The sequence below is a fragment of the Centruroides vittatus genome, unplaced genomic scaffold, assembly GCF_030686945.1.
Source record: "Centruroides vittatus isolate TY-2023 unplaced genomic scaffold, ASM3068694v2 contig_767, whole genome shotgun sequence".
Taxonomy (NCBI): Eukaryota; Metazoa; Arthropoda; class Arachnida; order Scorpiones; family Buthidae; genus Centruroides; species Centruroides vittatus.
In genome coordinates, this window is record NW_027122496.1 from 249,891 (window position 1) to 266,869 (window position 16,979).

The window sequence follows — 16,979 nt, forward strand, 5'->3', positions numbered from 1 at the left end:
CATCTTTACCTTCAAACTTCGCTAATTAAATAATATTTAGGGAATTTTGACTTAAAAACTCTTTTAAATCCCTACTTAAATTAACTTCTATGCGATAAGCAGATAAGTAAGCAAACCAATGGTATAGTCCGTCTTATATGGAAATAAACTGTACCAGCAGTGGTACGCGAGAAGGATCTGTTATTGATGCAAGTCTACACAGAAGGCTGAGGTAGTACACGAGTGAGAAAGGTTGAGAACCTCCAGTAGCGCACCCATTGTGAGCCAAGGAAAAAACTAACACGGACCTTCATAGATTCGCTTTAATACTCTGGATAAATAACTTTTATGCTTAATAAATGCCCAATAACACCAACTTTTAACAACGACCCACCAAGATTTAATAATTAAGGTTAGAATTTTTAAGTTTAGAGGCAACGGAATTAAGGAGGGAACGATGCAAAGTTCAATTATACGCACCTAATGGTACGTTATATAAAGATAAATTTGTTATAAGGTTCTCAGATGTTTCAGAACCTCGTAAAGCTGACTAAAATCTACAAGAATTTCCCGTGTAAGCGAGGATAATCATTGCTTCAACATCTCATCACTCATAATTACGTACGAAGGTGTGCGGATTTAACTTAACGCGCGGGTGGTGTCAAAATCTCGATTTTAGAGCCAAGCAAAAAAAAGTTGAAGTTAACGAATTGTTGTGCAAAACCGTTAATTTTTGGGCGTCGACCCCGACCCTAAGGTGGCGCGAGGGCAGAAGCAATGCCCAAAAATCATCCAGCTTTGTAAGTGAACCCCCAAAACTAGCATCCGCCCTTAATTGAGTGGGTGTAAGAGTGGAATAGTGGTCACGACAATACGTGAAATTCGTTAAATGTTAAAACTAGGTTATCGCCGAGTAAAAATTACAACAACAACACAAAATAAGGTCTTAAACTGGTTAAAATAGTTGTTCACTGTTGCGTGAAGGATGCCAAACAGTTGGCTCTGAAAGGGCATAGACCAAACTTAATGATTAATTTGAAAATTACAGCTTGAACAATAGTTTTTTTTCTGAGTCAAACTGAAACAGAAAATAAGTAAAAATTGCTTAATTAAGAGATGTTTATGATATCACCCCTCCCATTCCTTAAATTGATTAGGCTTTGTGCAAAATCTCATTAAATGATATAAAGTTAGGTGAATATGGATGAGATATTGTGCAAAGTAAACCCATTCTGTAAATAATAAACTGAATAGATTGTAAACACGATAGAATCAAGTTATTTACTACATAAATTATTCATAAATTGTGTAATATATCAGATTATGCGAGATGTTTAAACACCAGGATGCGGATCAAACACGCATAGATAGATAGGATCCTATATATTTAGAGTAGGCGTTCAGAACTCTTTATACAAAGAACTATTACGTGAATTCTAACCAAATTTGGTATACACACTGTCCCGAGTATGCGGTTTCAATTTACAAAAAATTAAAATTCAGCCGCTAGGGCGCAATTTGGCGCTGTTGCATCCATAATATGCTTATTACGCACGTTTTTTAAGTGTTTTTTTGACAGATGAAGTCAGTAGACCCATTGCCCGATCGTGGGTCAATTCCACATTTTCCTATCCACAAATTCTTGTTGTTTATAAATGAAAAATACCTTTAAAAACTTTACTCAAATATTAATCTTCAGTTTCTTGAACCGTATAAAATTCCACATTAACTCTATGAATATCGAATTAATTAAAAATATTTTTTTAATGTCTCGAATGGGAATTCTAGATCGATCTGAAATTCGATTCTCCAGAATATTAAAAGAGGAAAAAAAATTATTCGTAGTCCCAGTAAGAGGAAACTTACTGATTATTAATAAATTACTTTACCGTTTAAGCAGAAGAGAGGGGGTAAATAAAGTAATTAAGCTGCTAAACTACGCGATCTACTGATATAAGTCCTCACTAACAACACGGCCTAGTCGGTTAGACGCATCATAAGTGGTGTTTCCCAAGGGATAATTGCAGTCATGTGAGGAATGTGACCTATCACCACCACCTGCCTACCAACCAAACCGGGAAGAAACACCTGTAAAGCCTGGTGGGTGGTCAAAATGTGTTTAGTGTTGATATACCGTGTGGTCAATACCATCAGATGACTAGCAATGGTTGAGAATAATCACCCCCACTTATAAAATTCGAACGTTGATCGGAGAAGTGGAAGAGAAAATTACAAATCCGATACAAAAATTGAGACGTTACAACTTTTATTTTGATTAACTTGACGAAATTATTCAATCTTCCCCCATAAAGAAAAACATCCCTTCAAGAACAAGATCTTCTTCGCTTATCATCTCGTGCTGTTGTAGTTATTATTAACCTCGAAAGAAATCGATAATATTGAATATGTAATCGTAATTCAAAGAAGTAAATATTTAACTTTAAAATAAATCTATAATAATATTCGAGTATCAGTCGGTTCGTTACTGCTAGAAAGCTAATACACCTTTTTTTACGTTATTCAATTCGCTATTGGTTCATTTAAATTTACAAAAAACGATTCAATACGATGAAACGCCTTCTATTGGTTTATTTGAATTACGTAACAAGATACAATCACGTTATTGGTTAATTTAAATTTAATATCGATTTCATTGTATAATATGAATGACATACGTGTACATGAAGATAGGCCACTTTTTATTGGTAAATTTAAATTTATTAATACGTTCATTGACTGATTTGAATTTGAATTAAAATTATCGCGATAAAACGTATGCAAAAACATTACAGAAAGAACCGAAGAGAATTGATCACGGTACACATCTGAGATACTTGTACTGAATAAAGAAGAAGCGGAATAAAAATTCAAAATGGTTGCAGTCTTATGAAAGGAATAAAATTCTAGAGTTGCTCTATACTAAAGCCAACTATAGCTTCTGTAAATATTCCATGTTATTCTATCTCTGTGGAATATAACACGAACTGTGATTTCACAATCTCTGATATAAAAAAAATAACTTCCCTGCCTACTAGCAGGATAGAGACGACAGAAAAGTCTACTTACTTCCAGATGAGAAACGACGCGACGAGGACAGCAACCAACACAACAGACGAACAAACAGCGATGATTGGCAAAGACGGAAATGCCGCTTGGGTATATTCAGCCCCCACTGGTTCTAAATGGCAGTAGTGATGTGTAGTGGTATCCCCCGCTCTGCATGCCTGGAGGGCCGGAGGTGGAGGAGGCGGGGGCACCATGAACTGAGGGGGAGCTGGAGGTCCCGGACAATCGCAGTGCTCCTCGACTTCTGGCAGTTCTTGCTCTGTCATCTCACCTTCTACCACTCCTCACCTAAAAATTCAGATAAGATTATTCTCTAAAATTCACAAATTCACTTAAAATTTATCAAAATATCATTATTTTGATAGTTTTTGTCAAACTGACACGCTATTGGTCGATTTAAATTTTCAAAAAAGCGTTTAATTAACTTCGTTACGTCCTTTATTGGTTTATTTAAATTTTTAAAATATATGCGTAATAACACGCGATGACATTATTGGCGAATTCAAATTTTATAACCGTTTTATTGGCTAATTCAAATTCGAAAAATACCTATCGCCGATAGATGCCGTTTTATTGGTTCATTTGAATTACATGACAAGTTTTATTGGTTAATTTGAATTACTTGTTACTCTTATTGGTTAATTTGAATTTAAATGAGATTATGTAAGAAGTATTTAAACTTATTTAACAGTTTTTCTTCCCATAACTATAACGATTATCGTTTTTACGTTTCGTTCGTAGAAAAGTGACAAAAACATTTGTAAACATTTAATTTTTCCCATAAAAAAAGGAAGAGAAGAGGAATCGTCGAGTCCTTCTATAAATCGTTTACAGAGCGTGATCAAATCCGATTTTCATCACAATGAATCAAAAAATCACGATCTTTTAAATCTGTTACTGACGTCGATACAGATGGAATGTTTACACACAAAGCCGATGAAAGCAGTTGTGTCAATGCTAGGGGTAGTCTTGTCGATTTTTGGAAGACACCCTCCATGTCACAACTACTTTCACCCTCTTTTCTTGCCCCCTGCAAACTAACTTCACCGAGTCAATCAATCATGTCGACTTGTCAACGGTTCGCTAAAAATCGAATCCTGTTTTCAAATAGAAACTACAATACCTGGCTTTACTAAGTTAAAATCACTTTTATCTTTGGGTAATGTGGACTTTTGTAAATATTATCCAACAATGATTGATGAAGATCTTTCTTTCTTCCAGTTTTAATCTTCAGATTTTTCAACTGAAAATATACAAAAATCGTCGAAACTTTCAGTGTTTTATACTCTAAAACAAAACACTTCTTAACTTCTAAATTGTTGGGATAGTTTTATATTCTGCAGAGATTACAGAAGTTATTTGTGACTCTTAAATTTCGTATGTGACACGTTACATTCGGAAACTCGGCACTTGTTGCTACCAGAAATGCATACCGCATCTTTCAAATTCCTCAGAGAGGAGAAGGAGGAGAGAATTGAGTGAAAGGAAGAGAAACAGAGAAAGGGGAGAGGGAAAAAACATGGAAAAAACGCTCAGAAATCCTTCATTGCATCATAAACACCATCTTTGGTGTTTAACGCAGCATGGTTGTCTGCCCATGTCAGAAAGAAAATAATCTCGTGAGTCGCCAATGACGTCTTTTCCACCCCCCTTCTTGGTGATTAATGGATTCGTAGATGAAAGTTGGACTCTCCCTTTTCACCTTATGACCCGCGAAATGTCGGACGCCATTTGTGTTCTTGTTAGATCATACCACATATAAGAACGAGATGTCAACTGACAAGTAAACCCACAGAACCACAATTTGTTAGAAACCATTTAAAAAGATTTCTTTCCTCTATTAAGGTTAATAAAGGATTTTTCTTTTTTCTTTTTCCTGTATATTTTCGAGAAAAAATATCGAATTTTATCCCTCCTAAATAGATCATTAGTAATTTTCTGTTTTTCTTCTTTACTTTCGTGGCTCCGTGAGACAATAACTCGTTTCTTCGGCTCCACCAACGATCTTCTTTCTTATTTATTATTAAGCTTTTCTAGGCCAATGTAATTCAATTTAAGAAGAGGGGGACAGAATTCGTTGATCCTCCTTTGTTACAAATTTCAAAAAAAAACGAGAGTAGAAAACCTAGAAGAAAGGGAGGAGGAAAGTAAAAACAGGTTACATCATTGTAGCTTCGTGATATCAAGCTGGTTTGTAAATATTGCTTTTGAAATGTCGTGACATCAACCAGTTTTGATTAAGCTTATTGAACATCATAAAAGAGGGAAAAAATGTAATTTTTTTTTACCTTATCGCTCTACAGAACAACAAAAAAATATATTGGAACTAATAACAAAAAATAAAAAACAAAATACATTTCAGTTTAATTACGATAAAAATTGATGAAGTAATTGAAGCACGATTACGTCAAAACGGCTCTAGAACCCCCCATAAAAATTTTTTATATATTTAAAGGAATGTTTTAAGTAAAAATAAATTAACTTTTCTACAAAATAGAACCTCGTAAACACAGAAAAATATTGTAGAAAAATGTATAAATTCATCTCCGACGGTAACTCTTCGAGGAGTTGGAAGAAAACGGATAAAAAAAAAAGAAATTCTAGAAGAATAAATTTGGATAATTTGTCAAAAATTTCTAGTGACTTGTAAGAAATTGTATATTTTATGGCAGAAAAATAAAATAAAATAAAATCCTTTGTAGATTTATGTAGCTTCTTTCTGATAATTATCGAAGACCGCAATGGAAAGACCCCAAGTTTGTTCTCTAGAGGGATGGTTCGTTGGTAATAAAACAAAAATCGTTTCGACACGTAAATAACTGGATGGATAAAAGAGAAGAAGACAGATCAATGAATGGATAGCTTCAGGAAATATTCGCTTATTATTAAAAAAAAGAAGAAGAAGAAGAAGAAAGAAAACACAAAACGAAGATGAATATAACCATGAAGTACCTACGCATTGAAAATAACATTTTAGATAAAAACACCGATAAAATAATAATAAATAACGATAAAAATAACAATAAATGGAAAAATTTACCACAAATTTTAACAATTATTTGAATATTTTTAAGTTTATGAAAGAAAAAAAAATATATATATATTCTTCTCCTCCTCCTGATCAAGTTTTTGATGTCTTTGAATAGTTGGAAAGAATTTTCTTTAGAAATTATTACCGTAACTTAAAATATATCACGTACTTATTGCCGTATTATAGGTACATTTGACACAGAGTAGCAAATAGATTGTGAGAAATAGCAATTTTAACAGTCGGTAGACACGCATTTAGTTGGGTACAGTTTGTCATTCTGTGAATTATTGTTATGGATCCTGTGCCTTTGCTTCAATGTATTGAAGCTGGATAGAAATTTTCGATTTTTTCTCCTCTTCTTCTTTTTTATTATTATTATTATTATTATTATTTTTATCTATCGAAAAAAATAATTTATCATTTCACTATATATATATAAACTTTAAAATTTTACTCATACATAAACCTTTAAAAATGCAAACGTTTCAATGGAGTTGATGAAGATTAAATGGAAAAAAATCGATCTATTTTGTTTTTCTTTAATCTTGATTTTCTTTATTACATGTTTAATAAAATATCTAATGAAAATTTATTGATTTAATCGATTTTTTCCCGTTTTTTTCCCCGCCTGAAATTTCTGAGGGATGAAATTAGTTGGATATTTTACTCATTAAGAAAAAACAGCAAGAAAAATTCGATGATCGAGGGAATTTTCTTTAATTCCCTTCCTTTAAAGACATTAAAAATTGATATTTAAAGAACTTTTTTTTAGGTTTTCGCGAAGTTTTCGTTTAAAGAATCATTTTTTAATTCAATAATTTAAGGAATTTCCCTTCCCTTTTCCTTAAATTACGTGGAATCTAATGAAAAATTTTAAAAGAAATTATGGGATTATTTCTTTTAAAGTAAACATTAAATTTTAAATTCTTAGATTTTTAACTTAAATCTAGAAAAAGCCTTTAAAACTATCGAATTTCTAATATTTTTCTTGTAAAATCGTATTAAATTCACTCTATCGAATAATAATAATAATAATACAAACAAATGATTAATTGAAAAAGAATTTAAGATAGGCCAATAAAATGTAAAAAAATAAACCGAAATTTGGTGTAAGATCTTTATTTTGCCTTCTTTGTAGAGCTGAAAACGTTGAAAGGCATCCCAAGAGACACAACATATTTATCCCCAGGGAGATGATGATAAATTTTTGATCATCTATCGGGTATTAAGCATACTTTGATCAAAGATTCAGCAAGGTTTATGTAAGAGATAATTCTTGTTAGTTGTTAAAGAACCTGTTGCTGGTATCGTGTCATGTCGGAAGTAAATGAAAGTGGATTGACTAATGGAATGGAGCATGAAGATAATCATTATTTAGCGACAGTCACGTAACAGACTGTAATTTGCGACAACTAATAACCGCCACCTCCCTGTCAACGAAAGACAATGAAAACGTCATTAAACTGATATTGGATTCTTAACTCATGATATTCACAAATGCACCTTGTACTCAGTTACAAACTCCCCCTCCCCCAAACAGGGGTCGAACTATGTGTGTGTTTGTATGTGTGTGCGTAACAGATGGAAACCTGTGGTGATGGATATTAATGGAAGGAGTTATCTTTGCCGAGATTCACAAGACATCATTTTTCTTGATAAGTTGCATAAACGAGTAGAATTTGTCTAGAAGTACTACGGATTCTTATCGAACTCGGTCGTTACGGAAATAGATGTCATGTCCTCGTGTCAATTAATCTGTAAGGTGATAAATTAATTGGATAGTTTGCGTAAACCGTTGCAAACTCTACGGCCTAACTCGTTAACCTTATCGTTTGATCTTCTGAACCTAAAAGTGTCTTTACAACGTAAACTTGTAATTTGTAATAACTTTATCAATATAGATCTTGTTAACTTTTTGCATCCCATTTTTCTCCTCCTGCTCCTCTTACTGCTTCTGATGATCCTTTCTTTTTTTCAGGTATCCCTTTCCTTTTCTAAGAAATTTTTCGATTAATGATCTAGATTGAAATGGCTTTTATCTTCAGATTTTCGAATAATATAACGTCCTGGAGATATCATTTCACAGAAATATATTTTTCACGTTTCGAACTTACTTGGACTTCTCGCATCATATGCTTCTCTTCCTCGGTAGCGTAACTAGAACCGATAAGTGGAATGTGCTAGAGTCACACCTGTAACATTCTGGATATAAACACTAGAAAATAAACTCTTAGGTATTGTTACTTTGTTCCTCTTAATTTATTTATTTGCGAAGGTGAGGGTCCTGGTCCTTCTCCCTGCTTACGCTGACGTTCCTCTTTATCCCCTTGCTTCTCATTTTCTCCTCCTCACTTCCTACTCCTTTCTGAGAAATTTTTCGATTTATGATGTATGTTGAGCTGTGTTTTATCGTCGGATCTTTGAAAACTGGAATGTCTATATATATCTTTGACCTTTTAAAATTAAAAGGTGTGTCTAAAACTTATAATTTGTAATAAATTTATTAATATAGGCCTTGTTAATGTTTCCTATCATACTCTTCATCCTCCTGCTCTTTCTGCTGCTTCTTACGATCCTTTTCCTTTTTTTCTTCCTCTTCCCTTCCTTTCCTTGGAAATTTTTCGATTAATGATCTAGGTTGAGATGTGTTTTATCGTCAGGATTTTTGAAAACTGGAGAAAATGTTATATATCTTTACTTTGGGAATTTTGCCAAACATTCGAGATAGATTGGCCTAAAGGCAATAAAAGTTTTGATAGAAAATTTCCTTCATAATTAAAAGTTTATGACCAAATCAGTTTTATTGTTCTGTTGATAAATTGATAAAATATAAAGTTCCGGGGTTAATTCTAAAATATTTCTTGCCCTATTTAAATTGTGTTAAGCGAATTTTTTCTTTCTTCTTCTTGAGTAAATCAATTTATAAGGATGAAGGATGCCAAAATAAAAATCTTTAACGTCGATAATTTGGAATTTTGCATTTCTTGTAAAGAAGATAAAAATTTTGATAATTTAATTTGACGATTAAAATCTACGAAATTTAATTAAATTTTTTCTTCCTTTATTACTTAAATTATTTTATTTTTATACGTTTTTCTGATGTTCTTTTAAGATAATTTTAATGGAGTCGAGTGAAACGTTTTAAGAGCTGTTTACACATTTTAAAATAAATTTCTATTAGCTTTTTTTTTACAGATTAAAAGCTTCAGAATTTTATTTCTTAGCAACGATACTCTTATTCGGATAATTATAACTTCCAACACTATCCTTATCCACGTATTAATGCGTTTTAATTAAATTATCCCTATTCAAATAGCCTTATTCTGATGTACTAGTGAATTTACCCTTATTTACTTATCCCTAAGAGGATGTTTTAGTGTCTGAATAGGGGGGGTATCTTAATTAGAAAACAAGCGAATTTGTTTTAATAATCAAAATATGCTCATCTTTAGATTATTTCGTGCTTCTTAAGGTCTAAAAACCTTATTATTTAATTAAATATCAAACATTTCCTATTTATAAAAAGAAAAACAAGCTTAGGAAAAGGTGAAGATCGAGATAAATCGCTATTTTTAAACAGAGAATGCGAGTAATTCTACTTAAAAATTACTTTTTTTAACTATATATTTTTTATTATTTTAATATTCTGAAAGCAAGAAAAAAAAAGAATAATTTAATAATGTATGAAAGAAACAAAAGTAGAAAAGAAATTTAAAATTTTACAGTTACATGCATAAAAGATGACGGGTATGGATGAGTAATTTCACCATCTTTACTATTTAAACAAGTTTAAAACTTTGTTTTAAAGATGGTTAAATAGTAAAGATAGTAAAATTACAAGTTTTAAATAATGAAAAACCTTTAAAAAATACATAAACCTGTAGATTTAACTGGGAAATCAACAACTGAACAGAGAGACAAGGGGGGTTGGAAAGTATAGAAACAAGACTTAATGGAGACAAGTCCAGAATTTTGGATTACCGTAAGCAATAAGACACGAAAAGGAAAGAGAAATAAAGACCCATACGTTGATTTCACCTTCTTATCTTAACGACTTCTGTGATTAATGACGAGAACCTCCCAAGTGACCTCCATTGTTAGCTAGCCATCAGGTTTGCCCGCTCCCTTATGAATGATGGTGTGGGGATATTTGGAGAAAGCACTGATGGACGGGTGCATTAGATGCCCTAGAAGGGTTCGAAAAGGTTAGCAGCATCTAACTCATTTATATCCAAGCCACTGGCCAACATAAAAGAGTAAAAAACAAAACAAAAAAAAATTCATATGCAATACGCGGGTCATTCAGAGCCAGATTCTATTCATTTAGATATTATACAAATTATTCTGTAATTTATCATTTACTGTAATTCATCTCGTTCTCATTAACTAACTACAGACATGTAGAAAACAATAGCAAAATCATTAATTACTAGACATTTATATATGTACATGCTGGAGTCAATAGCGTAGCAAGCCATCCAGAAGTTAAACATGCAGAATTAATATGGGTCAGTAACAATAGCTGAAGGGGGTTATAAATAATAATTTTAATTTAATGATAAAATTAAAATTATATATTACGTTTTGACAGAAGAAAATGATTTTTTCCATAGAGAATAAGTGGCATTTTGGTATTTCCAACGTAGGTTAGCTTCTGTAATAAGTGATCGAAGATGAAGTTTGAGGTGAGTAAGTACGAAAACTGCTGATTACCCTGTTGTATTACTTCTTTTTCTACCTTCCAATTCGGTATAACACACCTTAGTTGCAGAATCGACTGTTTGCAAACCGTCGATTGTTATGATTATATTGAGAATGGGTCTGGATATTCGTATTATATTTGAGGGATTTTTTCGTGTTCCTTTTTATTTGTGTACTTTTCCTTTACGTAATTTCATTATCGGCCAGTAAGGGGGTGACGACATAAATGTGAAATCAATAATTTTTGGCGTCTCTTAAGACCAAAAATCGATGAAGCGGTCAAGTAAGGAAATTTTCACCACTACCATATTTTCGGTTGTCTCGACAAAGTTCTGTATAAGAAAAATTGTAAACTTTCCACATCTACGCATTTATTTTGTCTGTTTTTTCCCTTCTACAGGCGAAGACATTGGAAAAAATCACGGAGTTGTACATTCAGTAATCATACTTCATCAATGGTAAGAAATTGATAAAGGTGATATGTACAGTACATACGACAGAATTGCAATTAAACTAGCTTATACATAGACCCATACTTGTTTAATTTAGAGTCTCAAATATAAATTTGAACTCTGAACTTAGATTTTTTTAAGCTCATCTTTAAATCAGTTGGGGCTTTAAGCCGTAACACATAACAGGCGAGGCTCTTCCCTCTACTAAATAATAAATTTAAAAGTGTAAGGCAGTAGACTAGATCCTTATTTAAAATGCACTGTACCTTTATGTACGCTCTCTTTTATGTATAGAGTGAGGCACTAAAATACCTTCATAACGTGAGGCTCTAATTTGTACTTTTATATCACAACTTCAGCCTTTGGCAAGTCTCTAAATTGCGTTATTATCGTGCTATTTTTATAGCGTGAAATTTTAAACTGTACCTTATGAAATGAGGTTCTAAAACTATTCAAATCTGACGTTTGTGTGAGGCTCTAAACTGCAGTATTATACTAGGAAACCTTTATACACCGAAGCTCTATTTAACAGCATGAAGTACCATAGAGTGAGACCCTACAGCTTGTTTAACTGATGTGTAAATCCTCAAAAAATATAATTTTTAAAGTTACTTTACACAACATAAGTGTTTGAGACTAAAATATTTTAAATCTTTGAAAATCTTTCATAAATTTTACGAAATTTTTTAAATTAATGCTCTTTCCTCGCCTAAAATTTCATTTCAATAAACGTAAATTCAAATATAATTAAATTAAATTTAAAAAAAAAGACTAAGTAAATTGGAAATTATATAATATAAAAATTTTTATTACTATTTTTTTTATATATCTAAATTAAAATAATTGAAAAATTCATATTTATGATTATATAAAAAGCTAATTCGAAATCTCTTTGTTTCATCAATTTTTCGTATGGCGAAGAGGAGAAAATGGCTGGGAAAAAATAGAATTTTTTTTGTTTTTTTTTGAAAAAAATAACGCAATCGTTTGACAAAAACATTAAAATTACATTAAAATCAAATCCGGTGATCAGAAAAATGTCTTTTTGTGTTGTGAACAGAAGTCTTAATGCATTCGGTTGCAGTAGATCTGCCATTGATAAATCGTTTTAATGTCGATGCTCTTCTTTCCTCTTCTCTATATCACCCAAAAACAAATGCTTAATACCACCAATACTTTACCACTTAAACAAAAGAAAAACACACAAAAACTTGCCAAAAAAAAAAAAACAGAAATATCAAGTGATTTTTAACGTTTATCCATCTCGTTCCCATCCTCCGATATGCAAATTAGGAAAGAAAAGATTAAAAATTACTGTTTTCTAGCTTAATACGTGAAGTCATAGGGGTGATCGGATGCAATGCCCTTAATATATATACAGTTGAATTGTTATAAAGGAAGCGGAGTTGGCGAATCAATAAAAGAATTATCGATCAAAAATAAAAATTGAAGAGCAAAAGGAATATAAAAAGAGGAAATTTTATGCCTTATTTGCATGAAAAAAGTTAAAATTTTCTATTTATAAATCTATCGATACTTAAACTGTTTCTTGTTGTTGCTAAAGAACAGCATCTTCAATCTGAAAGAGAGAGTTGGAATAAATTAAATCAGCTTCTGTCCGTTGCAAGATCCATATGAAATTTCGTGAATTTCTTTCCATTTTTTTTTTTCAAGATTCACTTGAAATAAATTAACTTATATCAATAACTCGTGTGGGCGGCTCGAGTTTAGGCGCATAAATACAGATCGATACATTCAACTAAGCGCGAAATTGAGACGAAAGGACTTCACCTGTTATCACCTCGGGCTAAAAGACCTACTTGTTGAGTGGGCCACTTCTTCAATTAATTATATTTAATCTCTTTGGCATACTTAATCGATCACTATCAATACAAAATTATTGTATCAACGCGACTTAAGTGTAACAATGCACTCGGACAAAGTTTATGTGAACCACACTTCAATGGGGTCTTTCACAAATTTACTCTGTGGCTAAAACAATTTAGGTCCAGTTTTGAGAAAATTCTCCTCGAAAAATTGTCGGAAAACAATGGAAAATGAAGAACAATGAGCTTAAACATTTGTATTCCCGTGTTATCCTGGTGATAACAGTACGGTATTGTTAATGGCACATTTACTTCTAGTGTGATATTGGTCAAGATATGTCGAGGGTCAGCGGAAGAAAAAACACACAAAAAACAGGTTTAACTGGGAAAAGAAAACAAACAGGTGAATCTAATCCAACCCCGAGGACGTTGTTGACAAGAACGTAAACCCATGTTTGCCTTACTTCGCTGCTTAATGCCCGTTCGTGCCCAATTCCTATCTCATCTGTGCCAGGTTATAGCTTTATTCAAATCACACTTCGAAGTATGCGAGGCGTGTTTTTTTTTATCGCATTAAATGTATAAAAGTTTTCGAGAAACAATATCTCCAGATTTAATTCGAGTTTAGTGTAAAAGTTGTGCCCTTAAAATCTATTGTTACTAAAACTTTTCGGGTGGGAAATTCGCTTTATATCGTCATCTATCATTTTTAAGGACAGTTTCCTCTTCTCAATCTGAGGATTAAAAATCCTTCAGGAAGATTAAAGAAAAAGTAGTTTATTAGCTTTTTAAAAAATAACTTTCTTAAGTAAAATCGATGGGAGTGTAATCAACGGATAGAAAGTTGTACCATTTTTTTTTGGCTCACCCGCTGAAAAAAAGCATTAAAAACAGGAGTAACGTGTAAAAATCTCTCAGATTTATCACTCTTATATCTTGTTTAATTAACTTAAATTAATAAAATTTAAATTTTTTTGAAAATAATGTTAAAGATTCATCCATATCACCGACCGCATTCATCACTATCCTATTGACAAACTATGACAAATGGTTCCATGTGACAAACTGCAGCAGACTCACGATTCCCAACATTATTTGACATCTGGCGACACAGAATGAGTCCTGAAGAGATAAATAAGCGGTTACCGGTTTTCTAACAATGTATTCAGCAGCCAGAGCGAATCTTTCAATACATACATATTTTTCAATTTTATTTATCACCTGGCATGTGTGGCGCGGTATGGCAACCTGTCCCCCCACCGAAAATCAATGAGAAACCGCTCGGATACTTAAAAAAGAACTTAATAATAAAGAGTTAATTACAATACGAATTGATCCTCGGCATGATTTTTCCGTTACTCGTCGATTACCTGAAGCAATCGCAATGGTATCATCATAAGTTTCTAACTATGCACTTAAAGCAACTTACAAAGAAATTGCTAGAGTTGTTTCGATAAGACAATTAAGTTGGGAACCACCATTTAGAAATGCTCCGTCGCATAACCTACAGCTATTATCGAGCAGTTCAAAGTATGGCAGCAGCGCATACCCAGTATTTAAGGAGACTCTAATGGATGGTCCCGTAACCTCGGGGGACTACAATATCTTTACTTGGTCGGAAAATCACCGTATGATTAAAGCTAACCACGACTGTAAAGTTGACATTAAAGTGTTGAAGGGATCACCTGAAGGCACACGTATATATCCCCCTCTACGCAATGATGTTAAAGCGTATCGTTATCTTGAATGGTAAAGGAGTTAAGAATCCATTTTTAGGGCTCCTAATTTCGAAAAAATTTTACAGTTCAACAACTTATTTTTACCTCCGTAATTTCTTAACTATACACGATTTTAATTAAATTCTTCTAGGAACGGTTAAAACGTTACGGACAGACTTTCTTCGTATATTCAACCAATTAAAATATGACAATATCTCCTGTGAGTTCACAATTTTCCTAATCGTTACGGCCTTTCTTTACATTTTTAAGATATATTCTGAGCCATTATGCCTTTAGAATGTGGTAATTATCCACCGTTGCGTATTAAATTATCATTTTGTGAGATAGCAAAGGGTTAAATTTTAAGAAATCTTCACACTTTTTGAGAGGTATTCTCAGCTATTATCTACCGAAATGCTGCAATTACCCGCTGTTACGTACCAACTCATCATTTTATTCAGCCGCAAAGGGTTGAACTCATTAGTTATTAAAATTTTACAGGAGGGGGTTCTTCAGAAATATAACAATTCCACCTCTTTTTAGCTTGGAGAGGCACAGTTAACGTTTTAAATTTTTTTTTTTTAAAAACTCTTTCGGGGTATATAGGAGCCATTATGTCATTACCAACGATTGAAATGTGGCATTTATCTAGTGTCAAGATTGAGAAAAATTGCAATTTTCTTACCTGATGGTCCACTGGCAGAGAACATACCATCTTTACCTCACCACGCCTCCTTACATCCCAGTGCAGAAGTAAGAGTGGCAGCGAGCATCACCACACTAGCAGCCTCCTCACTGAAATGCTTCCTATTCGACACGGGGAGGTCGATTGTCTCGAGTTGGGTCTGTCTTACTCCGAACGGGGGAGGACAGAGGCGACGGATGGACGGAAAGTATAAAGCTGGAGGCTGTATAATTACAAAGCTACCTACGCAAGGAATTGCAGTTTCGATGCTTCCAAGAGGAAAGAATGACTCTGTCCTCACGGTTATTAACCCGCGTGGTGTACGAATTCGATACGAATTTATGTTTTAAACTGATTTAAACCCCAGTCTAACATCATTGTAAGGCTCTGAGATAGATAAAAGGGAACGATTTAAATTTTTTTTAAATTCACTAACCGTTCCGACAACCCTTCTCTTTATAAATTTCATCCCCATGGCTGCGTAGAATAAGCTGGAAAATCGCTATTTTTACACTAAAGAGGGGTTTTCTAACCCGTTTTAGGTTCGTTTTTACAATTACAACCTCAATTTAGCGCTGGAAGACCGTTATGTTACGCAAAAAACATCGCTCTTTATAGCTCGTGATCTATCGGTTGAGGAGCTCTCGGAATAAAAACTCCTAAACAACGTTAAAATTTACATTTAAAACACGGTAAATATGTAATAAAAATACATGTAATTGTTAAAAGGAATATGTAGAATTATACTTAAATTGATTTCAGCATAGCTTATTTTAGTTAACATAGAAATCGATGTAAGAAGTAGAGTAATAAAAATACTATCTCTCAAAAGCGAATATATATATTGTAAAACTTGTTTATCAAATAAATATTTGAAAATGCCTCGGAGACAAAATAATACAATCGCTTTACTCCTCTATACATTTTTTTTTTACATCTAGAAAGAAGGAAAATACCAAAGTACAATTATTATAAGTTATATATTTTTTTCTTCCTTTCATAAAGATAACAAACACAGGAATTTTTAAAATCTTACATAAAGAAATTGACTTTATAAAATGTTTCTACGTAAGTAAGTTTAACAGTTAATAAAATAAGCAAAAATACGATTTAAAAAAGCAGTGCTTAAGCAGCAAAAATTAGATTTAAACCTCTTAATTTTAAAAATTTCGTTAGAGGGACGTTCGAGAGGTACGAAAGGAGTTAATTAAATCGCACGGATCGAGAAGAGATTCTCGGGTTTCCTCACTAAAAATTGGTGGAATCGATGGGATTTTTTCGCCCAAATTCGCTCATACTCTAGGAGAAACCAAAAAAAAAAAAAAAAATAGAGTTCTGGCTAAAAATCGAATCCCTCGAGTGACGGCGAAGAACCATTCATGATGTAGCAGAAAAGAACAAATTTGTGGGTGTGTTTATGCCGGTAACGTGTTGCACAACTAACAATTATTCAGTTTAGCACGTTAAGCAACGTCTCCTTATGTTGGATAAACAAGATAAGCCAAGTCTGGTCCCTCTTGA

At 32.8% G+C, this 16,979-nt stretch overlaps 2 protein-coding genes across 3 annotated transcripts in view; both read right to left on the minus strand.

The window, feature by feature from the left end:
• Positions 1-16,979, minus strand: part of LOC136981569 (uncharacterized) — a 451,600-nt gene that overhangs the window by 126,282 nt on the left and 308,339 nt on the right. The gene's annotated exons all lie outside the window — the stretch shown is intronic.
• The window catches only part of LOC136981534 (uncharacterized), a 67,175-nt gene that overhangs the window by 38,476 nt on the left and 11,720 nt on the right, over positions 1-16,979 (minus strand). Inside the window, exons 1-2 of one of the 2 annotated variants that reach the window (XM_067277838.1) lie at positions 15,459-15,598; positions 3,046-3,333 (exon numbers count right to left, since the gene is read on the minus strand). In XM_067277838.1, the coding sequence (XP_067133939.1) occupies positions 3,046-3,311 (266 nt within the window). In that variant the 5' untranslated portion in view covers positions 3,312-3,333; positions 15,459-15,598. Of the gene's footprint in view, positions 1-3,045; positions 3,334-15,458; positions 15,599-16,979 lie in introns of those variants that run through there. The other variant, XM_067277839.1, reaches the window with a different exon arrangement.